This window comes from Aquila chrysaetos, chromosome 15 (assembly GCF_900496995.4).
Source record: "Aquila chrysaetos chrysaetos chromosome 15, bAquChr1.4, whole genome shotgun sequence".
Taxonomy (NCBI): domain Eukaryota; kingdom Metazoa; phylum Chordata; class Aves; order Accipitriformes; family Accipitridae; genus Aquila; species Aquila chrysaetos.
The window spans coordinates 27065376-27092792 of NC_044018.1; the positions used below are offsets into that span (position 1 = coordinate 27065376).

Genomic DNA, 27417 nt, shown 5'->3' on the forward strand with positions numbered 1-27417 from the left:
TTATCTGTAAAAGATTAATACCTTACTGGTGGACATTTTAAGAATACTATTAGATTTATATACTGAGGGCTGTAAAGATGTGTGGAGGTTTTCTGAATTTAAATCTAGGTTCTCTGAATTTACAATGGTGGATATTGTGTGCGAAGCAAAATATCCTTCAAACCAATGTGAACTCCCTTTAAAATAACTTTTAATATTATTAAGTTTCCTCTGGGTTTCCTTTAGACTTCAGCAATGAGATGGCTATTAAGATTCCACAAGTTAAGGCTTACTCGGTTATTCAGGGTATAGAGATATACTATAAAAAATTAATCCTGTAACCCACAGCCTTTTTACACACAGAAACAGCTTATATGACTTTATTCCTTTATTTGCTTGATCTTTAAAGCAGCCAACCTGAGTTTTTAGGACCCATTTGTTCAATTCATGAATGGAATATGCACTGGATCTGCTTCTAGTGCAGTCAACAGGAAAACTTTTATTGACTTCTGTGGGTTCATCATTAAACTTTTCTCTCTTGGCTTATCATATACCTTAGCTTAACTGCAACTTTCAGAAGATGAAGCAATCGAAATATATGCTGCCCTTGAGACTCTATATTTCTTCCAAGGAGGATCTCTGAACTATTTGGTTTGGAAATTCAAACCACATATGTTGTCTCCATTTTAAGTTGCTTCTGTGCAAAAGAAAGTTTGCATTTACAGAACTTCTATTATCCTTTATTAAAAGAAAAAAAAAGTGTGCATGTGGGAGATTTCCTTCGGTCTAAGAACACAAAGCTTTGTCCCTTCCTGAACAGGAGGTATTTCAAAGTACCCTGCTGCTGAAATGCATCAAGCTTTCTGCCACAGAAATAGCTCCATGTGTGTGCCATGGTCTTGTTAGGTAGTCCTCACCTTTGTCCGTAGTGTGGATTTCAGAATGCAGTAAGAAAAATCTTACCCTAAACTGCACTGGCCTTTGTAGGAAGCAGCATTCATGGGCTTCATTTTTAGTAAGTGGTTTTAATCTATCATTTCTTCTAAGCATTTAGAAAACTCTTGGCTTCGATGACAGCTGAAAATCCAGGTCTCTCCAGCACGCGGTTGTTCCATATTGTGGTATTAGAGCAATATTTTCTAAAATCAGCTGAATGACTCAGGCTGACCTGCTTAACTACACCTTCCTTCAGAGCTTCACCCACATGAAACTGGTAAAACCAAAACAGCAAGGTGTGTCTCCACTTCTCTTGAGCATCTCTGAACAAGAACTGAACATGGTCAAGCATTCTGAAAAATGGGTTTGGTTTTATCCTTCCAGCATATCTTTAATTCTGAGGATTTCAAAGACTTTTCTTCAGACTTCAGAAGAAGAAACTGCAAGAAACCAGCAGTCAGCTAGTGCCTGCTCTGTTGAACCTAGCCCCTGCAATTGCCCCTACACCTAGAAAAAACAAATAAGCCTAAGAGATGGACTTACTCCATGCAGGGACAGTCCAGAGCCTTTGTATTCCTCACATTCTGGCATGTGCTTCTCAATCCTGCTACGATAATTTATTATCTCTTCTCCATATTGACAGGTATATTTGGAGACAAAGAGTTATTTAAAGTATTATGTTCCCAATCTGCTGAACTCCTTAGTCCTTATTCATATGATTTTGAGTCTTTGGCATGACGCATCTGTTTGACTTGGCATTTAAACTGATTTTTGGCTTTTATTCTATTTGATAGTAAAGTGCCCTTAGCAGTTTGTATAAAAGCTTGTATGGAAGTGCTGATTTGACTGACTGAACTGAATGAATATTATTTGCCTTTTCACGTTCTGTCCCCTTATAATAAAGGAATCGCTGCTGCAAAAATAACTGTGAAGTTCAGCTTATAAAAAGGTCCTACCTCGACAATCCAGATGCTTTTGTTCTTTTTTTTTTTTTACCCACAAAATAGGAATAGCACTCAGGATGATAACTGTGGAGCTATTTGCTGTGTCACTATATCTGCTTTTCTGCTGTCACATGCAGTCATATCATACAATTCTTTTCATGAACTGATCAAGTTCCATCTTAAAAGTTCATTTTCCCCCCCAGCTGCTCCAAATGGAAATGCAAGAGCCCTTCAAGCTTTCATTAACAATCTGTCTCACAGTCCTGACCTGGAGACATCATCTCATTTTTCATGACATTCAGAAAGCTGACTTTTTCTGAGATCGCCAGTGTGGATGCCAATGACAGTGGTAAGATTTGTGTCTTGGCTGTCTCTCCGCAGGCAGCATATATTTTATGTAAGGCATTGAGCAGACACTAATTTTGCAAGAGCTTTCAGCCATTATGCATCTGGGCCAGATTTACACTGGCAACACAGGACAATGAGTGATTCCAAGATCCATTATTTTGTCCTGAGTCATCGAACTGCAGCAAACCACTCATTTTGTTATGAAAAACAAGCACTTACTTACTTTCAAAAATGTTCAACAAACCACAAAACACATTTTACAGATTAACCACTACTGCTAGGTCACAGTAGTTATTTTGGTAATAATTTTATATATTTGTAGATAGAAATGAAAACTTTAGTGATGCTGAGAATTCATTTCTGGTTTGCTGAAAAAAAATTTCCAGTGCCACACCTATGGTTTCCTCCTCATGGGGAGTGATATCTGAAATGAGGATTCTCCTTTTGGAGAAAGACCCTGACTATACAAGGTCCAATAACATCTAATGTTTGAGCAAAAACTGTCCTCAGGCTCTGAGTCTGAAAGCTCACAAAGTAGTTTTTAAAATTAGACAGAAACTTGTGTGGTTTCTCATGCCTGAACACTGCTCTTGAGAGCAAGAGTACTTCATAGAAACAAAAGAATCGAGGTAGAGTTTAACTACCAAAGCTTAAAGGAAGGCTTATTTTAAAAAAGGAGCAGAGAAAACCTAACATCACAAATGTGATGGTCCATATATGGCACCCTCAACACTCCAACTCAAAGTATTTTATACTGTCTCTACTGTATCATCTACATAAGTTGTTATGCAAACTTTCCCTTTGGTGGAAAAATTTATATATATATATCTCAACATAAAATATGCTTTTGAAACAAGCTTCATATGTTTTATTAACTCTTCTGCTCCCTGGGGGCTTTAAGGAATTCTTAAAAATGGGTGGTCTTGGATGGTCTGCTCTGCATTTCCTAGGCTTTACAGCTTTAGTCAAAACTAAAGATTCAGCTTTTGTTTTTAAAAATCTTACATTTTGCTGGTTTTATTCAGTTCAGTTGAAGGAATTTTGCACATCTTTTTGTGTTGATTTTGGTATTCATCAAGCTCTTGAAGAAAGCACTTGGGAACATGTTAGGAACCATGGTATGCTGTATAATGTGGCAGTACCATGTATGCTTACACAAAAAATCAGATGTAATCATACACAAATACGCTTGTGAAGTACTTGATTTATCCTTTCAATTTAATGTGCTTAAACTGTGAATGGTTTGTGGGAGTCCTCGGGCTTTTCTGCACAGTTAAAAATATGTTCAGGAAGACAATAAAACAAGGTGAGATTAGCTTAATTGGTCATCCAACAAAGAATAGGGGGAGTTGCACAGATGTACAGCCAGGACCAGTATGCACCAGTATGCAGTGGTGGCAGGAGAAGGGGCAGGAGCCCATCTCACTTCCCTGACCCTCGTGCTTAAAGTAAGTGTGCTCTTACTAACAAAGGGTGTATTCACATTGCTTCCTACAAGCAGACACAAGAAAATGCTGACTGTATTTCTGACCCAGCTGGAAACAGGGGTTACACCTATCTGAGTAAATTAAAGAGTGCCTAGGAGTGCTCCCAGGCACTGGAGCTGGATCATCCGCTCTCCTCAGGCTGGGAGGGTGCTCCTGGTACCCTTACGTCCTATGCCAGCACCACCACAGATTCCCCAGCATCCCAAGGTGGTGCTGCAGGGACCTCTCCCGGGGGGGCAGCTGCCATGGGGTTACCCTGTTTTGGAGACTGAGAGAGTCATCCCTCTGGCTCTTTTCACACCACAGTATTCCTGAGCATGTTTAATTTACTAGTGTAACTTTGGCCAAAGTCAGCTCTGAACCAGAACTCATGTAGCTGTACTTAGGCAGTGCTTGAGCCCAAGCTAATAAAACCTGCTGAGGGGCAGGATATATTAGCTTGGGTTCAGTGCTGTGCTAACATGGCTATATGGCTTCCAGATGGCTCAGAATTTAGGCAGAGCTATTGCCTGCCAAAGTCCATATATATATCAATATAAATATATATATCCTAAATTCCCCCACTGTAAGGACACTAATGAAGGTGAACTCACTCCTAATACTTTGCCTTGTAGTAGATCCACCAAGAGACTTAAATGTAACAACCCAGCAGCATCCTCCAGAGCACCCGATGGCTACCGTGATCATGTAAGTTAGGTGCCAAGGTTGACTGGGGGAAACCTCAGGATGAGATTGATAACATTTAGTGTTGTAAAGGTAAGGCCAAGGCCAACATAAGGTATGCAGCCAACTACCTGAAGAGTGCTGCCACAGGTTGCTACAGGTTGAAAGCAAGCCAGCCACCCTCTGCAACATAGAGAATGTGTCCATGCTGCCTCTCTGAAGGCTTTGTAGGAGAAGGGGACCTTGGAAGGCCCAGGCTGAAAGGAGAAGAGGCTAAATAAGAGAGAGTGTGTGTCTCTTGATGTCTCCCCCATCATCGCTGGAGAAGGACCTCACCAATCCTTCCTGCAGCCCATAGGATTAGGAGCCAAACCCCCTTCAGGGGACACATGTCAGAGTGTACCCAAATATGTGCTGGAGAGAGAATTGGCCTTCCCCAGGCTTCACGTCGATCAAGGAACCTATTTCTTTCAAGTTTCCCTTTGCTCTGAGAAAAAAAAAAATACCTGAAGTAAGAGTCAGAGTTGGGGAGCTGAGAAGTCCTGCTGCCTGCCCACCTCAAACAGCAGGAAAGCCAGAAGAAACCTTCCAAAGGACAACGTGGTAACAGCAATCACCTTAATCAGCTTAGGCTTTTCAAAGTTACCACCAGTTTCTTCCCCTCCGATGTGCAGGTGGATGGAAAATAACTGAGAGCTGCAGTAATCTAAGGCACAGAACAACACAGCTGTGGGGGCTACCCAGGATGTTGCATTGAGAGCTGTGTATTTGGAACTTGTTTTATTCTGTGGATCACAAATAGTCATTGTTACACATTATCTCCCTCTCTCATTTTCTGTAGACACCACTAGGTTCTCTTCAGCAATGATATAAACAGCAAAAGGAGTACTCTTGCAGCCATTTATACTCCTCCAGCAAAATGATGTTCAAACTGTTGCTGACTTCCAATTATAAAAATGTTAAATGTAATGCAAAGCTGCTGATTCACTGGAACCTGTTTTAAGTCTTAGGAGACATATGATATATATACAGGAAAAGTGTCACATGGAGCTTTTTGAATTGTTTCTGCATCTGCATTGATTTTATGCTGCAATTCATCTAGCACCCGCACTTCCATCAGTGTGAAAATGATCACCTCTCATTCTAAACACCATGGAGAGTTTTGGTGTCAAAAGGAGGGAATCGGCCAAAAGGGGATGCTGCAGAATGTTGAGGAGACATTGAAAAAGAGAATCAAAAAAACCTGATCCTTAATTTATCACAGCCCCAGGGAAACAGTGCATTATATGTTGACAGCTTCCATATGTGTCATGCAAACCTTTATTCTTACTGTTCAAAATAAAATGTCCCATTAAGAGAAAAAGTCTACATTTCATGCTAAAATGAGACGTATGATACCAAATACTGTTTTAAAGAAAAAAAGAAAACACATTCCAATGTCATGTGGCTTTTTGTACTTTTTCAGCATTTTCAAAGGGGGAAAAATCTGATTTACAACAACCAGACATTCTTCCAAAGTTGTTTTTATCACACTGTTATATTAAATAGTTACAAATTTTTTTATTCCTTATGAATACATTATTATTATTTATGCACCATCTTCAGGGATCACCAAAGGAATATACCTACACAAGTAATTGCCTAAAAAGTCACTGAGAGTTAGCTGTAAGAAAGATTACTGTTAATGGTAATAACAATATAGTAGCACCCCGGAGTCTCAGTAATTATTGGCACCCCATTTTAAAGGTGCTGTATGAATAAATCTAAAAATTAGTATGTATTTACAGACTTGATTATCCATGGCCCCAGTGCAGCACATGGATACCTCAAACAGGGATCCTCTGACTTAACAGAATCCCATTTAGTTTACTGGTCTGTTGCAATAGAAAGGTTAATGGATCAGGTCTTATCATAAATGTCTTTCCAGTTACGGGGGCAGAATTCCTTTACCTCCCATAAACTCAATGGACAGCTGGAGGCATGAAGAAACATGCTTCAGACCTGGATGGCCTAAGTTCACTTGAGCCAAGGGAAGGTTTTTCGGTTGATTTGAACCAGTGTCTGAGCTTTTATAGAAAACTGGTTGGAAGGAAGGTGGGTGGGGTTCTCTGGGTTACGAACTGAGTCCACTACATACTGAGTCATGTATAAAAATTCATGTTCCATCTGTACACAAATGTGTCATTCAACTGCTGGTGTTTCTAATAGCTTCCAGAAGTAACAGCAACCAAATAAAAATAATCAAAGCCTTAAGAGCAAAATTGTAAGAGCACGAAAGGATGATTTTCCTAATGGTAAGCCGAAGTGGTATAGCACAGGTCTTCCCTATAGTTTTGAAAACTTTAGTCCCTAGAAGGGCACTCTTCTTGCATGAATAAACTGAAAAGGGAACAGAAACTGAGGGAAGAGGGGAATTCCCTCCTCACTCAAGCAGCTGTGTTGAGAAATTCAAATAAGTGAGGTGCGGAAGGTAAAGCTTCTTGTGGCTTTGGAACTTAAAATAGAAAATTATCTATCACCTTCCTGATCTTGGGAGTAGGACAGGGAAAATATTTACATAAACTGTTCTTTTACAATTTCTTCAGTGTATTAACCTAAAGGTTTCCTTTTACCCATACAAACTTTCCTGCTGTTTACTGAATGGATATAATTTTGAGGCTAGAACCGACAAATTGCTGGTTCCAGGGTTTCTTAATGAATGTCTTTCATGGGTATTTAATTTTCAAGAATTTCTGTATTTGAATGTCCTGGGAAAAAAAGTCAAGGATGGAGTTTATTCTGGAGCAGAAAAGCTGGCTGGAAGCCAGTCCACCTAATTTGGATGCCTGATGGAGGTGTCACCTCTCCAGAATTTTACAGGCTTAAAAATGGCCTCACAAAACCAGGCTGCCTGAGAGCCGCTCCCCATACAGCCCGAGCTCAGGTGTGGTGCCTTTGAAGGCTGGTTGAACACAGCAACAACGTGTTCTACTTTGCATTGCTGCCTCCCTTTTCCACTGACTGTAGTCTGACCGTATAGGCAATATTAGGTGAAATGGTCATCTGCTCTGGTTCAAGCCTGCCAAATCTGTTTTTAAGCATCATGCCTAAAGGAGGACAGTTTTTGCATAACTCTCCAGCAGCTGGAGCACTTGCTGAAAAAGTATGAGAGGCTTTGTTCACAGCCCAGCTGAGCCTGAGGGAGAATTCAGATCAAAAACAATGAGAAAATGTAGCCAGAACAAAGAAAGAAGTAAAAAATATTAATCCTTACACCAGGATTTCTTCTGCTACTCATTAACGTTATGTCAGCTAAGGTTTAGATTAACTGGCATCATAGATCCCTTGACCTCTGACATAAAAAGCTTTTTGACAAGAAAGCGCTAAATCTGAAAGTTTGCTTGTAAAGTAGAATGGATTAAGTGAACCATTGCAGAAAAAACAGTATATAAGTCTCTTTTTATTAGTTTCTAAAGAAGTCTAAGTAAAGAACATTTCTTCTAAAAATATTATTTTGCATTGAGATGCATTTTCACTTTTTAATGAAGAGCATAACTGTGAATAATGTAGTAGCCCAGTAAATTTGTACTAAAAACCCCACAGCTCTGACTTCAGTTTTTATAGGGTTCTTTCTGATTTTCACCTAATTAAAATTTTCAAGATTTCAAACTGTTAACCCATTTCAAGATAAAAAGTTTTGAAATTAATTTTTTTTCAAATGATAGAAAGTAAATTCCCACATTACCCTATTGTTAACCCTTCTCCAGCATCAGTATCAGCGGCTATAAGATACCTCCTGAACTGTCCTGAGGTGTTTCTATAACTTTCTCCAGGCTTCAGCCCAGAAAGTTCTTTAGAAACTTTCTAAAACAAAAATTCCACAAATCTATTTGAGTTTCCTGAATGTAATCATCAGTGGAAGAATATTAAAATAGAACTTCATTTTGTATACAGGAGTTTTTATCCCAAACTTCATTTAATTTAACTTAATTCAGTTAGCTTTATAATTGCCATATTCTACAGAATTAAGAATGATAGAAAGTTTGCAGACTATAGCTATGGCAGGATAAGACTTGTGTTCTTTGCTTATAAACTCTCAGTGAATTGTCACCCAGTCAAGTTAAAAAACACCTGTCCAAAAAAGATTCCTAGCAAGAGACGACAAGAGCATATACGGCGTTACAATCTACAGTTGTGATCTTACCGTCCCCGGTTTCAGCGCAGAGTTGCAAGCCCAGATTGTTCTGTGGATTAATCACCCAGTGATTGCTGGTCACAGTAATGTCAAACACAAACCAGCCCACATCAGAAGCTTGAGCCTTTCTTGTGTCTAACAGGAACAAGTCCGCATCTCTAAGTTAAAGAAAATAGAGAGTTAAGGCATTCAAATATTATTATTTTTCGTCCTTAATTTCCTTGCTGACAATAACTTCCTGGAGTCCAAATGAATAATCCTTTGACATATCCTCATCACGATACAGTACAGCATGTGCTGTAGCTAACGTAATTGTTAAGTATAATACAGGTATTTCCCCTGAGAGGCCTTTCTGAAATGAGTCTCAGCATGTAAAAACTACAGCTCTGGAAAATCTGAAAAATCCAGCTTCCTGACATAAATACACAATATATATAATTGAGGCTGTGTATAAAGGATTCATCTTTCAGCACTAGAATGTCTCAGGAAAATTAACTTTTATAAACCACTCAGTGTAAAAGACAAAAAATGTCAAAATCACATTCCAATTTCAACTAAAATTCAAAGGCATAGCGTTGCTAAAAAATCTGTTATTAATAACATATGACAGCAGCTATATCATATGACAAAACATGAATAGATGACGGTTCAGACAGTTTCATATTAATATGAAAATAAGTCTCTATATCAAAGTATCTATTCAATAATGTAATTGTTACATTTTAACCCTCAGTTCCCTGGTATATTCTCAAATTTGTTCCCATGAAATCTTCCAGTAATTCAGAAGGGCTGCTCAGGGGAGTTAGTATAATTGTGTTACTAAATGTTTAGCATGGATCGTTTATTTATTCTGTTTTCACATATCTCCTGACACAATTGGTTCCAGAACCACATCTGCATTACAAGTAATTTACTACAATGACCACAGTAAACCCAAGAAATTTAACTCTCATCAGCTTTGTTTTACATTCTTCTACAAAGCAGCATGCAGTATTAAAAACTGTTCTCACCATTTAGCTTTTTAAATCTATAGTTATAGAAACCTGTTTCTTTTCTGCCATAACTAGTAATCAAAACAATAATATACAAGAAAAAATATTTTATTCTAAATTGTGACTGTCCAAGTCAACTAAAGACAGACTTGGCTTACACAGACCTTGGAATCATATTGTTACCTCACAGATAGCATGAATATATGCTTAAAGAGGTAAGACAGACAGAAATAATAGGCCTTGTGTATAAAAAGAGGATTTAAAATTACGACGGTCCTGTCACTGTATTTTTATGTTGCTTAATCACAACAACATTGTAGGAAGTTACTGTCTTATCTAGCCTAAACACTGTAAATGCGTCTAGGTCTGATACTGAAAAAACCATGTTGTGTAGCTCTTGAAACTGTGGTTGTTCAACACTCAGGAAAATAAGACCAAATGGGCTATGACAAGCATATGTTTACTTACATGTAAGAAATATCTGCAGAATCAGGTTAAAGAGCTCAGAAATTATAAAGGAGTTTTGTTTTTAAAAAAGAAGAAAATTGAAAGGGCTTTCTTTCAAGTCACCTTTTTTCCTTCTGTAAAAGGATAATCTTTTGCTGGGGTCTTATCACTTCCATTCTAGTAGAACTGTGCTAATGACCACACAAGGAGAAAACATACAGTCTTCCTCTGGAGCGAACATGAAAACAGTCTTACAATTCAAAAGAGCCTGACCTGCTATGCTAGCACTAAACAAATTGACAACGTACCACAAGCTCATAAATAGTACTCTCTGGCATCTTAAATGCCAATTTTTTTTCTCTAATAATCAGTTTTATTGGAACTTTAAAGCTGAAAGGTTTAATTCTGAATGCGACAGTCTTTAAGATGTTTATTTTTAAATATTTCTTGTATCATTCAGTAGAATTAACAGAAAATTGTTAAAATATTACAGTATCACAGTGCTATAATTTCACATTTGTCTTGTCTCCTCATAGAATCTGTAATTGTTCTTCCACATAGATTCTTTCAGCTCCAAATTTTGCTGGGACTGATACGAAATGTTCTCAAAAGTCAGGATGCACAATGTCTCATATGCCAAATCAGAGTAGGGCCCTACTAATGGTACAGTCCAGAAATCCCCATAAAGGACAAATTTCCCCAGTGGATCTCTCCTCAATGTGACTTTATTATTTTGTACTGCAGCAGAAACTCACACCAAAGTGTCTTTGGCATTGGTATGTCAATCTTCTTGTCTACGTTCCTACAAGTATAGTGATCTGGCTAATGTAATAGACTCAAAAAGGCAGATTGTTCTTACCCCTTAACTCAGCAAATGAACCAAAAATTAGTTGTGGGTACCTAGAGAAAACTAGAACTGATTCTTGAGAACACGTGGTAGAATAGAGAAAATACATCCAGACCAATGTTAATGATTTAGCCCACGTAACAGCAATTTACTACAGAAATTCAAAGTATTTGTCAGGAAAGACCCCAACTTTTTTCACAATTGATAGAAACATAGGGTGAAAACCTGACCCCTGAGAAGGCAATGAGAGCTCTGGGATCAGGATTCTCCCATTAGCTGGTGTCATTCACTCAAACTTCTCATCACATTTTGTGACATTTTTAATTTTAAAATTCTCCCTTATTCTGTGGAAAGAAAAAAACGATCACACTTAAAATGAAAAACAGCTGCAAATTTTGGCTCTGATTTTTAAAAATATTTCTATTTAAAAAATAGCCCACAACACATAATAAAAAAGTAAGGCATTATGTCGTAAATAGCCTGAAATGCAACAGTGAACATATTCAGGCAGAATACAGCTGATTGGCTTTACCTTTATGGAGGCTGTTTAAGTTCAGTGATCTCAGTCTTGTCCCAAACGGCCAGTTGTCTACAGCAGAAATGCTACCACAGTCAAGAATTTCAGCAAAGAAGCTGCGGGCAGAATGTCTAAGAAGCTCTGCATCTCCTGGGTCACTTAAGGAAGTAAAGGTGGAATCTATATGTTCCTTGAAACCCAGCAAAGTTTTCAACCAGATCAAATCATGATTACTATGTAATAGGCCATCCCCATAATGCTGCTTCACCTCTTGCCTCATTCCAGAAAGCTGCTTTAGTATCTTAATGTCACTTGAGGATTCCCTAATGTGGGAAAAATCCTTGGGGTTTAGTTAAATTAGTGGCTAGCCGCCACCAGATCATGAACAAGGATTTGGCCTGTTGGACTACATAACTTTCGTCATGAGAAAAGATCCGGGTAGGAGTACATTGGCAGGGCTGTGTAGGAAAGTTTGCCTTGCCATGGGCTGTGCTTTACACATTTCCTTAGAACAAATAGAAAACTTCAATCCCAAAGACTGTAATTTCAGCAAACTCTGAGCGACTATAATACACACACACTTCAGCGGCCATGTTGCCACAGAGACAGAAAAATGTCTGAGACTACAACATAATCCTTAGTCTGCAACTCAGAAACCCTAAACCCTGACCCCTCCTTGCCTGAAAGCATAGCAGGACTGCATTTGGGATTGCATTGCAGAGCCCTGTCAGACACCCATGTTTCCTGTTCAAAGCAAAGAAGGGTGGAGAAGCAGGGTCAAACCCAGCAGGTTTTCTGTGGTATGGCACTAGTAAGGAGTGTGGGACATTATAGAATCCTAGAATCATAGAATGGTTTGGGTTGGAAGGGACCTTAAAGATCATCTAGTTCCAACCCCCTGCCATGGGCAGGGACACCTTCCACTAGACCAGGCTGCTCCAAGCCCCATCCAACCTGGCCTTGAACACTGCCAGGGACGGGGCAGCCACAGCCTCTCTGGGCAACCTGTTCCCTCAGTGTGTCACCACCCTCACAGTTCTCTCACCCTCACATTCTGCAGTTGCAGCTTCTGAAAATTTTGCATCTAAAATCTCATGTACATATGTAGGACAAACCTGAGGTGACAAAGTCAAGGATAACACTAATGAATTCTGGGCCCCAAAGCAAAAGCTGTGGCTTTATTGGAAAAAAAAAAAAAAAAAAAAAAAAGAAGATAAATTATTCTTGGTAGCTCTTCTGTCTGGAGGTATCAAGATATATACTCCATATATACTCCTCTATATACTCCATATATGAGTAGAGAATGGCAAAATCACCAATAGGAGGGAAACATTTAGCCTACATCTGAAGTTTCTGTAGCTATACTGGTGAAATCAAATAGGTGGCATATCATTGCATGTCCCCCTTTCCAGAATCATGCTTCCATTAGAGGACATGGGGCTTTTATGTTTATAAATGGAAATCTAAAATGTTTATAAATTTATGTTTATGTATTGAAAGAAATCAAGAGCATTCTGTAATGGCTTCACAGAGACAGTTGTCATTTTAAGAAGTCAGATAATATTAAATTGTGATCTTGCTTCAGAATAGTGAGCAGTTTTGCTTTCTCTAAAATAGAATAGAAACCACCTACTGAGAAAACATTAAAAAAAACCAAACAAACAAACAAACAAACAAAAAAAACCAAAAAGAAAACATCAGATGGGTTAGAAAAACTAACTTTTCCCATTAGTTCTTCAAAAAAAATCTGTTGAGTTTTCAGGTGAAGAGCTTTCATCACCCTAGCCTTGGCCTGCCTGTGCTCTTTAAAAAGATATGTTTTGTTCCTTCCTGTTCATTTCTTTGTCCAAGAAGTTTCTTTTAGAACCTACGTCAAAAGAATTTTTGCAAGCTGAAGACAGAGGTAAAAAAAAAATCCCACACTGTTTTGTTCATCCCCAAATTTACTAAGAAAGCGGAAGGTATTCTGGAAGGATGAGTTCTTTCCCTCCTGTTGATTCTACTCCATTTACATGACTCCCTGGTTATAGCCATAAATATTTTATAACCTGACGTTCAGAGATCTCACCTGGAAGGTACAAGCTCAAGCTTCTGTGGGCAGAAAAGAGATTTGAACTCTGGCCCAACCTTTGAGCTAACTGGTGATGGGGCATTTTTTTTCCTCCAGAATACTCTGCAAGTTTAGGCTGCCACTTTCTTTGCTTTTGCTAAACACGCCCGGGATAGAAATGTTTTATCTGTTCCAAGATGAGGGAGAGTTTTTGTTTATCTCAAAAAACCCTTTTTTTTTTCCACTTTTCTGAGAAAAGACATAAGCTAATTTAATTTCAAAACCCAATTTTTGCATGTATGTAGCTTTTTTCAGAAGCATCTTGGAATTGCTACTAGTTTTCAATGGGAATTTTCAGGTATTTGACTACTTTGCTTGGTGAAATCTGGTCATTTACTCAGGTCTTGTAGAGTCTTGGAAGTATGTCACACACAAAGCTCTGCAAACTCAGGTTCGGAGATTTGCTCATGTGTAACGTCATATGTGGCACTTAGGGACAGGATTTAGTGGTGGAATTGGCAGTGGTAGGTTTACAGCTGGACTCAATGATCTTAAAGGTCTTTTCCAACCTAAATGATTCTATGATTCTATGGTTTGTTTTAATTTTCGGTTTTGGTGAGCAGCATTTGTTAAGTGTGCATTTGTCGTCTTAAAGTTAGTGCATGACTATCTTTTAATTAAATTCTGCAAAATATTTAAGTACATGCAAAAAAGCCAAGCTCCTTCAAAGCAAAGGAACAATCTATCTGCCTTTAAGGAGCTAAGTGAATCTTGGCTTGTAGTACCTCAGAGTCAGCAAATAGTGCGTTTCTCAAATCCAGACGCTTAGACTGTGCATACAACTCCACCATTTGCTCACTGAGAACACGAACCCTCACCCTCTCTGTGCATGGGCAGATTATTTGGCGAGATTGGACATGTAAGTCTACATAAACCTGGAATAAATTACATTGAAGATAAGTTTTATTCTTGCTCAGTATTTGTTGTCTTTGCCTAGGAATTAACATTGCATAAGCCACAGTGATAGCACTGATGCCTTGCCGAGGGTACACTTATGATCAGTTATTGTCTCCCTACTTAAGATAGAAACACGAGACATTATTCAACACGTGATATGTTCATGCCAACAGGGTACCTGTTTGGATACTCCTTGATGATCTGATATATGCTAATCTGAATGGTTTCATTCTCAAAGCGGCTGTTGCTTCGATCTTTGTATATCCGGAATTCGGCTGCTGTCACTGCCTCTCCATGCGGGATCTGAGTAAGGTCAAAGCGAAACTCTTTGTAGTGCCTTCGCTGGTGGGAGAAGTCCTTGTCCCTTTCAACTGTGAGAAAAAGAGTTGAATGTAAATTAAAGAGGTGACACGAATGCCCATTTCCCATGATTAATGGAGCATTCCCTGTGCTTGGGAGTAAACAAACAGGACAATATAAAACTGTGCAGATAATAAAACCACAAGCCCAGACACACTTCCAGTTAAAGGAAATTCCACCAGCCCAGTGTCTTCAGTTAAAATGAAAAAAACCTCGGTGGCTTTTATACAAATTCCAGAAGTTGGAGTGGAAAGAATATCAAAAAAAAGCTGAAAGGGAGCGTGTTGTGAAGTAACTAGAAATATGGACAAACTGAAATCTGCAAAAGGATTTAGGACTTCAGTGTAGTCATAAGCACAGCAGTAGTAATGTCAGAGCCATAGATGACTGGAAAACACTAATTGCCACTAATAACCAGGCAGATGAGAGGAGTGCTGCTCATTTCCACTTAACGTAATAAATTCTGAAGTGGTACTAAAGTGTACTGCGACAACTATATATTTAAGAAGCAGTTACATCATATAAATACACACATGTTGTACTCTAATGGCATAAATGTCATCTTGCCAGTGGTCAGAAGAAGGAGCTGAGTGGTTCTGGACCCCAGCAGCAAAGGGAGCACACTCCTGGCTTAAGAAGTCCCCTCAAACCTGCTGTGGGTGGGCAGATGCAGCTTCCACTGCTTCTGACACTGCCACAATTTAAAATAAAAAAGTTAACCTCATCATTGCTTAATTCAGAATCGCACAAAATTTTAAGGGGGATCAAACAGAGGATTTTAGTTTATTTGAGTTTACAACTGATTTGGGGCTAATTCCACTGTCTGCTGCAGTTCTGACCTGGAGTTAGGAGTGACTTTTGCAATGGAATACATGTTTTCATGTGGCAAGGGAACCTACAGACCACAGTACTGGCTGATTACCATTTTATGGGATTAATACTTCAGATTTTACAGATGTGGAACAGAAGATAATCGATGTTTTCCACTGCCACACAGTGCAACGTATCATTGACATGTGAAGAAACTGTGCTCTGTGAGAAGAGAGAACTTCTCACTTCTGGAGAAGTTCTACCTGCCTCATGAGATAGGTGCATTGTTTTACTGATGGCAGACAAATCCTAAAACACTCAGAGCTGGGATTCAGTTTGGATAACCAGCTAAACATTTATGACTGTACCCAGCTCCGCTAAATGTTCCCTCCTATAACCCCTGCTCTTTTATTGCGTTTTAGTATTAACAGTCCTCGGAACTGAGGGAGGAGCCACGTCAGTTCTGAAAAAGCGCATATTTAGATTACTAAATGTTACATGTATAAATAATAAAATGTGTATGTTATTACAATACATATGTATATTTATACTTATATCCTCATTTATATGTGTACACCCAAGCAATTTTGTATGTGTTTTGTATGCAATATGTGTGTTTGTATGTGTGCATAACTATACATATATATTTATATATAAGCCTGCATATGTGTGTTATTAGAAGGTATGCGTGGTCTTAAAAAACAGAAATGCACTAAAAGAAGAAAAAATATGTTTTGGGCTTGCCATGTAAGGGTACAGGGACATATTAAAGTGAGAGCTATTGAAAGAAAAGTATTTACATTATTTTCAGAGCAGTAGTTACTAGTTAAGTCACCTGTGGCCATGTAGCTGGTCCCTTACAGTGTACTTCCCTTTCACCCTTTCAAAAATGTAAACTATCCCTGTTTTCATTAGCATATACTTTTTTAAAATGTGCAAATCTATGTTGCCTTAAGAACCACCAAAATAAAATATATAGGCTATAAGACCACTTTATCTTCAGTGAAAATGAACTTTCTCCTGGCTGACAAAAGGAAAATTGTCTGCTAACTGTAAGGTTTACTTGGCTCAAGTGTGTATTTAGCTTACATGGGTTTGCCATCATACACTAAGTAGAAAAAGTAAGGCAGAAAAGAGGTAGAAGCATGTAAACTGACTGCTCTGTACCTGAAGATGAATGGGCTGCTACTGAAGAGAAACAGGATACAGTCTATTTAGCAGCTCCACTGCCCGGTTCTAAACTGTGAGGTATATACAGAGATCTGACTTGAGGTATGGAGGTTGTTTGCCTTTTTTTTTAATGTCCATGTAAAGCCTTTCATTTTGGAGACAAATTGGCAGAGATTAGCATATGCAAATGCACTGACCTGGGAAGGATTTTTTCTAGTGCAGAGTCTGCTGCAAGATTCTAAGGTTATAACTGGGCATTTCGAAGCTGACGTGGAACAGATATGCCAATAACCTTCAAATGAAAAATATATTAAAGGAAGACTTAATGTAGCAACCCTTTCTGATATCTCTGGTTAGTATTTATTCAACAAGTATTTACTAGCATGCACAGGTAACTAATCACTACTCACTATGAGTAAGCATTGGAGAATTAGATGCTCAATAAAAGGTTTAAATGTCAGTACTCCTGGCCTGTTTCATTTTTATTTGGGTTTGAGGTTTCCTTTTGTCTAGTTTCTTACAAGTACCTTGTAATTAGTAACATTCGTTTGGAAACAGCAGTTCCCTCCCTATATGTTACAGTTTGGACAGAAACCTCTACAATACCCTGCGATAGCATCGGTGGGGTTCTCTCAGGACCACTCACAACTGCTGAAAGAATACTGATAGCCACTTCCTGATGGGCCCCAAATTAATTATTACAGCTCACACAGACAGTACTTATCTGTGTTTCCATGTCTACCCAAGGAAAAGACATCACTGCCATCTGAAAGGGACACAAGTTCAAAATTTCCTTGGGTCAAGACAGCATTTGCAGGCAGGCCAGAACTTGGGAGTCGCAACAGCCTGCAGAAATGAAGGGTTGTAGGAAACAGGCACTGAACACCACAAAAAAACGTGAGTCCAGGGAGCTCCCACTCTCCGCAACAAAGCCAGAATCTCAAACTTCAAATTTCTATTGGCAAATGTACAAAACGTAAAAACAATTTTCACAAATTTAGAGAAGATCTTGCATTATACAGTAGACTGTAAAAAAAGCAGTGATGGTGAAGTTGCAATAATGACTAATGGCTAGAATGACAGCCAAGTTATAAAAGCGAAATGTTATTTAATGATTTTGAGTATTGTAATTCTGAAAATAATACACAAGTCTTGATCCCTTCTGCATCCAATAAATACCTTATCAGGGAAGACTGTGAATGCTCAGCAGGGTATCTCTGAGGTCCTTTCACCTGCTGAAATGGCATGAATTGCAGGGGGGGCATCATATCTGAAATATTTTTATTTCACATGCAAGAGCTTTTCAACACTGGCAGCCCAAAAAATACAGGTTAACATTTTAAAGTATTCAGTTCTTCCAGAGCGTCCTTATGTCACTCCAGGTCTGCTCAGTTCATCTGCCAAAATGCATCTCTGTGGGACCAATCACAGCATCTAAAAACTGATTGACCAGAAAATTGGGAAGTCCTTTTTTAACCATTGGAGGAATATAATTTTTCTAAGTAAAAGTAACTAGAATATTAGGATCAATGCTGATTGCAACAAAATTCTTCATTTGCTTTCATCGATTAGGATTCTTAGCATCAACTTTTTAAAACGTTATTTTTATACCACCTGAAATTAATACATTCAGCACTATGGTTACATCAGACAAATCATGGCTCAGGGGAATATCACAAACACCTGTGTGTATGGTGGGAAAGAATGATATTTTCCACCCATGTGGCAAACTGATGAACTATTTGTACTGTATTAACACTAAGCCCAACTCTAAGAATGAAGACAAATTTACACCAAAATGATATTTTGGAGAAGGGGTCATCTTTTACACTAAGAGAAGATGTCATACACTGATTTTCATTAACAAAAGTATTTGTTTTCTGGAAAAAAATACAAAGCACATATATGGATGGACAGTATAATAAGTAATTGGTATTTTACCAATTCAGCTATAAATGTCTGAGTAACTGTTGACTGAGCTTAAAAAATGTAAAAACTGCTAGCAATGAGTTTAGGTCATAGTGCATGAGGGGCTATTAGACGTGCTCTTTCATTAGTGATTAGCTTCCCACTGACATGTGCTTTGCTTTTCCTGAAGAGGTTGGTATGTGGTGACACGTAGGGAAAGTGAAAGCTTCTTTGGCAAACCAGGGAACAAACCAAAGATATGTTGTAATAATCTGATTTTACAATGTAAAATCCCAGGATCCCAAATGGATTCACAAATAGTGAAGCCTCACTAATCAACTTAATGTCACTGTTTAACTACTAAATATACATGCCAAGGCAAAATGGAGGGTCTTACAGACCGCATCTAATTATAAGGGGCCATTTACACTAATCTCACTGAATTTCACTGTTTTACTCTGAATTCTTTGTATAAGTGCTAAGTAAACCAGTCAGTTTTAATCACTTCAAGGTGATAAAGGGTACAGTAAGCTGATACACTACAAACAACACTCATTTACATCTTGAATATAATGAAATGATAGTTTATCTACAGTGAACACTTGTGGTTATCTGACAAAAACAGGTCAAAGGTTCCAGGCATTTTCTCCTGAAATTACTCAGTGCTGCCTCTAATGACTGATAATTGAAAGCAGAGGCTGGATATATCAAATGCAGTAGGTGACAGATAAGCAACAGATTAATGCAAGTACTCTGTTACAGGACACTAAAAGGTCAGAGGCCCTAGGAATTAGCTATTGTGCTACTGTGAAAAGACAGACATCAAATAGCTATTTACTTCATTCTTGTTCTTCTCTCCAACATTCGAATTCTAGAAACATGCTCTTTCTTCCATGATTAGACTATTTAAAGTGACTCACTTTTTACAAAATAAGGCAACAAAGTTTTGTAGGGCATGTGGATAAGAGAAAAGATGTGATCCTAGAGCAGAATAAAGGATTTAAAAAAACCCAGACAACAGCTATGCTAGGTGTAAATATTTTAATGAAGTACATTGGAGAGATGTTAAGAACACATTCATCAGAACATCATTCTCAGTTGAGGAAACCAGATAATGGATTTTAAAAAATGTACGCTAAAGCTTTGTAACTTTGTTTAGACTTTTACACTGTAGAAAATTAACATTAACTTTAGAAACTTAGACTAAGCTTATCTCAGCAAGTATATCTTTCATCTTTTTACTCTGGAAGTCCTAAAAATGCAAAATCTAATTCAAAGTTTGTTGAAGTAAATGGCAGCCTTTTCATTCTGCCTGTTGGCCTTTGAATGAGGACTACAGTCTTCTAAGAAAGGTTTTAAATCAAGTGGATTTTTAAAGTTCAAGTGTGATGAAAAATACTTTCCCAAAGTGATTATTAAAAAAAATCCCAGACAATGTAAATACTTGTCTAAGCACTACTGCTTTATTAATAGGCTTAATCTGTTTTATAGAATCCTGATCTGGATTGTTTCGGACACCAGAGATAGCTGCCTGATACAGTCAGTGGAGAGACACATCTGTTTGTTAAGGGCCAACTGTCTTGCACCAACCAATAAGAAGAACAGAGGAGTTTATCTACATTTCCCCTTCAGTCATCTGCAGCTCCAGAGAATAGGACTAAGCAATAACCCTTGCTCAGTCAAATGACATTTCAATGCCTGTCAGCTGCTTTCAGTGACCATATCCTAACTGCCAGGATGCTGAGTAGCCCAGCAATGGGACATCCTGGGCCACTGCACAGAAGAAATGCAGGGGTTGGGGGTCAAAATGAGAATGAATTAAGTTTTTGTTCCCACATCTGATTTTTTTATTAATTCGACATTAGGCATTTACTAGATAATCATTCAGCTGAGTGTTTTAACTACAAAGCTTCAGACTCATATGCCCACTTGCTTGTTCTCCTTTTAGTACCAAGTCTTCTTAATTTCTTTTTACCGATTTTCCTCAGCAGAGTGAGGGAGCACTGGTGCTCCCAAGCATATTCTGTAGCCAGTAGTAAGGGAGAGTGTGTGATTTATGCTTAATAACCCTTCATTTCCCTCTCCATCTCCCTCCCCAGGCTGAGGTGGGAAAATACATTGCACAGGCTTCAGTCATGTCTGTCCTTGTGTCTTAGGGATGTTCAGAATTTACCTTCTGAACTGAGATCTTTTGGGAACTTGTCTCCAATCAAAATGGATCAGCCCGTACTCAAAGCCCAAGAGCAGGCATATAAGGATCCAGCAGAAAGCCGTGGCATCTCTAAGCTCTGCACCCACCACAACTGGCACGACTTCCCTGACAGAGCTCCAGTGGGAACACGCTGCCACCCAGGTGTGGGGCTGCAGGCCATACCCTGGTCTTACACCAGCACAGGATAGCAGCAGTGAGCACACCGGTGGGATGTGTGCCCAGGGAGAGCAACTCCTCCGCTTAGTGACAGAGCTCTGCGAGGGGGTGAGTGGGTTGAGGAGTATCAGGGAGTCTGAGAGATAGACTACTGGAATCGCACCCTGCCTTCCCTGGGACAGGTCCTAACAGGCACAAAGAACGCATGATATGGAGGGTTCCCTATCCTCTCTCCACCTGGCTGAACACAGTGACTTAAGGGATAGGTGGCAATGGCAACAAGTTCCTGCCCAGCACAGCAGGCGCGTCTCCTCCATGACTCCCCAGCCTTCCCAGGTGCCCTTGCGTAATAGGTATGAGGCTCTGCAAGTGGAACCGAACTATGACAAGGGGAACGGTTCATCTAGCCTGGAGGTGTTGCCGAGGTTAAGTCTGCCTACACCCTGCATCAAAACTGCTACCATAAAGAAAAACAGATGGGTCATTGTCATAGGAGACTCCCTTCTGATGGGAGCAGAAGGCCCAATACGCAGACCGGAACCAATTCTTAGGGAAGTCTGCTGCCTCCCTGGGGCCCGGGTTAACGATGTGAAGAGGAAGCTTCCTACCCTGGTACGGCCCTCAGATTGTTATCCATTATTGATTTTTCCTGTAGGCAGTGATGAAGTTGCAATAAGAAATCCAAGGGCAATCAGGAAAGATTAAGGGATCAGGAGCACAAGTAGTGTTCTCCTCTGTACTTCCAGTTGCAGGGAATGATGAGGAAAGAAACAGGAAGACCCAGCAGATCAATACCTGACTCCGAGACTGGTGTCACCAGTAGAATTTTGGGGATTTTGATCATGGATCAGTTTACACAACACCAGGCCTGCTGGCAACAGACAGGGTACACTTGTCTAAAAGGGGAACAAGGACCTTTGGTCAGGAGTTAGCAGGGCTCATTGAAAGAGCTTTTAAACTAGAAGGGGAAAAGGGATAAAACCAGGCTCACTAGAGATGAGCCTGGAGGCAGCACACCAATGTTTGAGGGACAGTATGCTAGTGAGGTGCTTTGGCCTGCCATCTCAGTGGAGGTAGGGGATGGAGATACATGCAGCAGGAAAGACGCAAGGGTTATTGATGTATTAGAAACCACAGAAGCACCTGAGAATGGTCACATAAGAATTAGGGTTTATCCCTCAAAAAAAGACAGCAGGATCAATAGCCCAACTGAAGTGTATATACACCAATGCACACAGCATGGGCAAGCAACAGGAGGAGCTGGAAGCCATCATGCAGCAGGAAAGCTATGCCATAGTTGCCATCATGGAAACATGGTGGGATGACTTGCACAACTGGAGTGCTGCAGTAGATAGCTATAAACTCTTCAGAAGGGATAGGCAATGAAGGAGAGGAGGTGGGATAGCCCTGTATGTTAGGGAGTATTTTGATTGTCTAGAGCTTAATGATGGTGATGATAGGGTTGAGTGTTGATGGGTAAGAATCAGGGGAAAGCCAACAAGGCAGATAGCATGGTAAGAGTCTGTTATAGACCATCCAAGTAGGATGAAGAAGCAGACAAAATATTCCATAAGCAGCTGCGAGAAGTCTCACAATCGCTAGCCGTTGTTTTCTTGGGGGACTTCAACTTACCAGATGTCTGCTGGAAATACAATACAGAAAGAGGAAACAGTCTAGGAGGTTCCTGGAGTGTGTGGAAGATAACTTCCTGACACAGCTGGTGAGTGAGCCAATGAGGGAAGGCACCCTGCCGGACCTGTTGTTTGTGAACAGAGAAGGACTTGTGGGTGATGTGATGGTTGGAGGCTGTCTTGGGCATAGTGATCACAAAATGACAGAGTTTTCAATTCTCGGAGAAGTAAGGAGAGGGGTCAGCAGGGGCCTTCCGGAGGACAGACTTTGGCCTATTTGGGAGACTGGTTGACAGAGGTCCTTGGAAGGCAGTTCTGAAGGGCAAAGGAGTCCAGGAAGGCTGGACTTTCTTGAAGAAGGAAATCTTAAGGGGCAGGAGCAGGCCATCCCCATGTGCTGAAAGATGAGCTGGTGGGGAATAAGACCGGCCTGACTGAACAAAGAGTTTTGGCTGGAACTCCAGAAAAAAAAAGAGAGTGTATGACCTTTGAAGGAAGGGGCAGGCAACTCAGGAGGACTACAAGGATGTCATGAGGTTATACAGGGAGAAAATCAGAAGGGCTGAAGCCTAACTAGAGCTTAATCTGGCTACTGCTGTAAAAGACAATTAAAAATGTTTCTGTAAATATGTTAGCAACAAAAGGAGGGCTAAGGAGAATCTCCATCCTTTATCGGATGCAGGGGGAAACATAGCAACAAAGGATGATGAAAACGCTGAGGTACTTAATGCCTTCTTTGCCTCAGTCTTCAATAGTAAGACCAGTTGTTCTCCAGGTACCCAGCCTCCTGAGCTGAAAGACGGGGATAGGGACCAGAATGAAGTCCGTATAATCCAAGGGGAAATGGTTAGTGACCTGCTACACCACTTAGACACACACAAGTCTATGGGGCAGATGTGATCCACCCAAGGGTACTGAGGGACCTGGCACAGGTGCTCACCAAGCCACTTTCAATAATTTATCAGCACTCCTGGATAACCGGGGAGGTACCAGTTGACTGGAAGTTAGCAAATGTGACATCCATATACAAGAAGGGCTGAAAGGAGGACCTGGGGAACTACAGGCCTGTCAGTCTGACGTTGGTGCCAGGGAAGGTTATGGAGCAGATCATCTTGAGTGCCATCACACGGCACGTACAGGACAACCAGGTGATCAGGCCCAGTCAGCATGTGTTTATGAAAGGCAGGTCCTGCTTGACTAACCGGATCTCCCATGACAAGGTGACCCGCTTAGTGGATGAGGGAAAGGCTGTGGATGTTGTTTACCTAGACTTTAGTAAAGCCTTTGACGCTGTTTCCCACAGCACTCTGCTGGAGAAACTGGCTGCTCATGGCTTGGACAAGTGTACTCTTTGCTGGGTGAAAAACTGGCTGGATGGGCACACCCAAAGAGTTGTGGTGAATAGAGTTAAATCCAGTTGGCAGCCAGTCACAAGTGGTGTTCCCCAGGGCTCAGTATCGGGGCCAGTTCTGTTTAATATCTTTATCAATGATCTAGACGAGGGGATCGAGTGCACCCTCAGCAAGTTTGCAGATGACACCAAGCTGGGTGGGAGTGTTGATCTACTTGTGGGAAGGAAGGCTCTACAGAGGGATCTGGACAGGCTGGGTCGATGGGCCAAGGCCAATTTTATGAGGTTCAACAAGGCCAAGTGCCGGGTCCTGCACTTGGGTCACAACAACCCCATGCAACGCTACAGGCTTGGGGGACAGCGGCTGGAAAGCTGTCCAGTGGAAAAGGACCTGGGGGTGTTGGTCAACAGCCAGCTGAATATGAGCCAGCAGTGTGCCCAGGTGGCCAAGAAGGCCAAGGGCATCCTGGCTTGTATCAGAATCAGTGTGGCCAGCAGGAGCAGGGAGGTGATTGTCCCCTTGCACTTGGCACTTTTGCGGGCACACTTCAAATACTGTGTTCAGTTTTGGGCCCCTCACTCCAGGAAAGACATTGAGCTGCTGGAGCGTGTCCAGAGAAGGGCAACCAAGCTGGTGAAGGGCCTGGAGCACAAGTCTTATGAGGAGCAGCTGAGGGAACCGGGGTTGTTTAGCCTGGAGAAAAGGAGGCTGAGGGGAGACCTTATCGCTCTCTACAACTACCCGAAAGGGGGTTGTAGTGAGGTGGGTGCTGGTCTTTTCTCCCAAGTAACAAGCAATAGGACAAGAGGAAATGGCCTCAAGTTGCACCTGGGGACGTTTACATTGGATATTAGGAAAAAATTCTTCACCAAAAAGGTTGTCAAGCATTGGAACAGGCTGCCTAGGGAAGTGGTTGAGTCACCATCCCTGGAGGTATTTAAAAGATGTGTAGATGTGGCCCTTAAGGACATGGTTTAGTGGTGGACTTGGCACTATTAGTTTTACAGTTGGACTCAATGATCTTAAAGGTGTTTTCCAACCTAAACGATTCTACGATTCTATGATCCTTTAAGTCAAAAATGTAGGCAGGCATGGAAATTAGGTGTCCGCAAAATTACATTCCACACATATCCTATCTTAAACACGAAACTCAGTGTCAGAAGCTTAATCCAAATTCTGATCCCCTTCCAACTGAGGCAAAACTATTTCCATAATCAGTGAGAGTTTTGCTTAATTAGGGAGGATAAGTCTGCAGAAACTTTATTTTTTTTTTATTACAACAGTTCTGTTTCTTAAGAACTCCTTTATTGCGGTACTGTATATTTGAGTTTCTCTGTATTTATTATTATTAGACTGTTTGTATTTAAAGTAATTATAGATTTACAGATGTGGTTTTGAAAGAATGATGTAAATTGCTTTTACATGAAATATACTTTCTTATTAAAACACAAAGGAGAAAGCTTGTTAGGTCATATTCTGAGCAAGTTACACTGCTGTAAATTTAGAGTTATTTCACTAAATTCTTTATTTTCAGGTCAGCTACTAATATCAACAAGCAACATTTGGCTATTTTACTTAACTAAATTAGGGACAGTTTGAAAATTATTTGATGAAATACTGTGCAGTTAGTGGCAGTTTCAGTAAATGAAAAATCATCTATTATTTATTGAATCCAGACTTTTAGTGGTAGAACATCCCTTCCGTAATTGCACAGAATTACTGAACTGTATGAATTGCAAAGTAATTCAGGTCAAGATAAAGTCAATGAAAAAAACCTTCAGCGACTGCAACAGAATCTAGAGCAAGCATGAAAAGCAAAACTGTAATTTAAAAAAAAATAAAAGAATAATACATTGCCTGGACTTTTTTCAAGCACATATTGGTTTTCTTTCTTTATCCCTCATAGAAGAAATGTATTTCAATATCCCATACTATATTAAAAAATAGGTTAGAATATTAATGTATCCTACCTGAGCATTTAGTATTACATCTTTTGAGAATGACCAGGAAAGTATCGTTTTATTACTAAAATTTTAAGTTCTTAATTTTGTTGTTGTAGTCAATAAGATCTGATGGATTCTTAGCAATTAACAAAACACACATTTGAAAAAGTCAAAATAGTTTGAAACACTAAATTATTATTAAGGTGGACTTTGAAATTATGTGATTTCTACTTTCTAATCCCCTCAAAATGTACATGCAATGTATTCAACTTTAGTAAGCGGTAAGCAGTAAGTAGGCAAATAATGGAAGTTACAAAAACATGGTAGAATATAAGTGAATATGTAAAAGGATAAATTTCTTTTTTTTTTTCATAAATTATTTTAAGAATTAGAGCTTGGTTAGTAATTAAAAGCTTTCAGCATTCACCCTGAGCAGGAAGGAGTTCCCAGGAACTGTATACCAGTGCCTGCCAGCAATTTTTATAAGCACAGACCTAAAGAAATGCCTCAACCAAAGAGGCATAACTGTGCTTGGCTTTCTTATGCATCATCTCCCAGGTGTTCTGTACACCATGAGATTATCTATGATGCCTTCTTGTTACTTCACACTAAAATAGGGGATAAAATAGATGTTTTAGTGAAATTGCTGGTCTTCATTCCATAGCCAATGTTTTGTTGAAAATTTCATTGGTAAACATGTGTTATTCATTCAATTTACTCTTCTTCCAAGTCAAATGCACTTGCTCAACAAGTCAAAATAAGTGCTACGCTGCAGCTGCTCCAATAATAATTAAATGCTGGAACGCTTTCAGTTGTTGATACAGAATAAGTCAAAAAGGAACACCCTGCTTTTCGTATGCTGGTTTGATCCTGGCCAATGCAAGAGTAGGAGTAAGTAAACAGAATAAAGAGATTGAATTTTGGAAGTGAACAGAATTATGAGAGTCTAAGTCTCAGTATTATCATGATCCTAATATAAAAGATAGTTGGCAAAGTAATTCCTCAAAATCTAATTTTTCTTCTGGTTTTGACAGTATAATGCACTGTATCCTTCAACCTCCCAAATGCAAGTTTTTCACTCCAGTTGTTCAGCTGTAGCACAAAGCACAATAAAAGATACACTGCATATATGTGGTTTTTAATTCTACTAACAGTGGTAGAATGAATCACAGCTGAATCTTCTTCCATAAATTTTAAAGTTGAAAGTCCAGCTCATCACAGCTTCTAGGATTAACAGTAACAGGGTGTATTTGGACCCATTTTGTGCTGTCAGTAGTAATGTGTGCCAAAAGAGGGAAGCATCGCAACCAAGGGTCTGGGAGTAGGCAATGAAGAAAAAAATCACATGCAGTTTGCTATTTTGAATGTAATAAGTAAGGATCCTGTGATTTCTTCATTGGTTTAAGTCGCACTGTATTACAAAGACACTCCAGTCACAAATACCTATGTTAAAAATACATATCTACTAGATTTTTGGTTGTGTTCATTTTCATCAGTGATAAATAAATTGTTACTTGAAAGAACAGAACAGATA

General features: G+C 39.6%; 1 protein-coding gene across 3 annotated transcripts in view; it reads right to left on the reverse strand.

The window, feature by feature from the left end:
* BMP5 (bone morphogenetic protein 5) overlaps positions 1 to 27417 on the reverse strand; it is a 61101-nt gene that overhangs the window by 18027 nt on the left and 15657 nt on the right. For all 3 annotated transcript variants that reach the window (XM_030037968.1, XM_030037967.1, XM_030037966.1), the window contains 2 exons: positions 14520 to 14712; positions 8541 to 8689 (listed from right to left, as the gene is read on the reverse strand). In XM_030037968.1, the coding sequence (XP_029893828.1) occupies positions 8541 to 8689; positions 14520 to 14712 (342 nt within the window). The remainder of the gene's footprint in view (positions 1 to 8540; positions 8690 to 14519; positions 14713 to 27417) is intronic.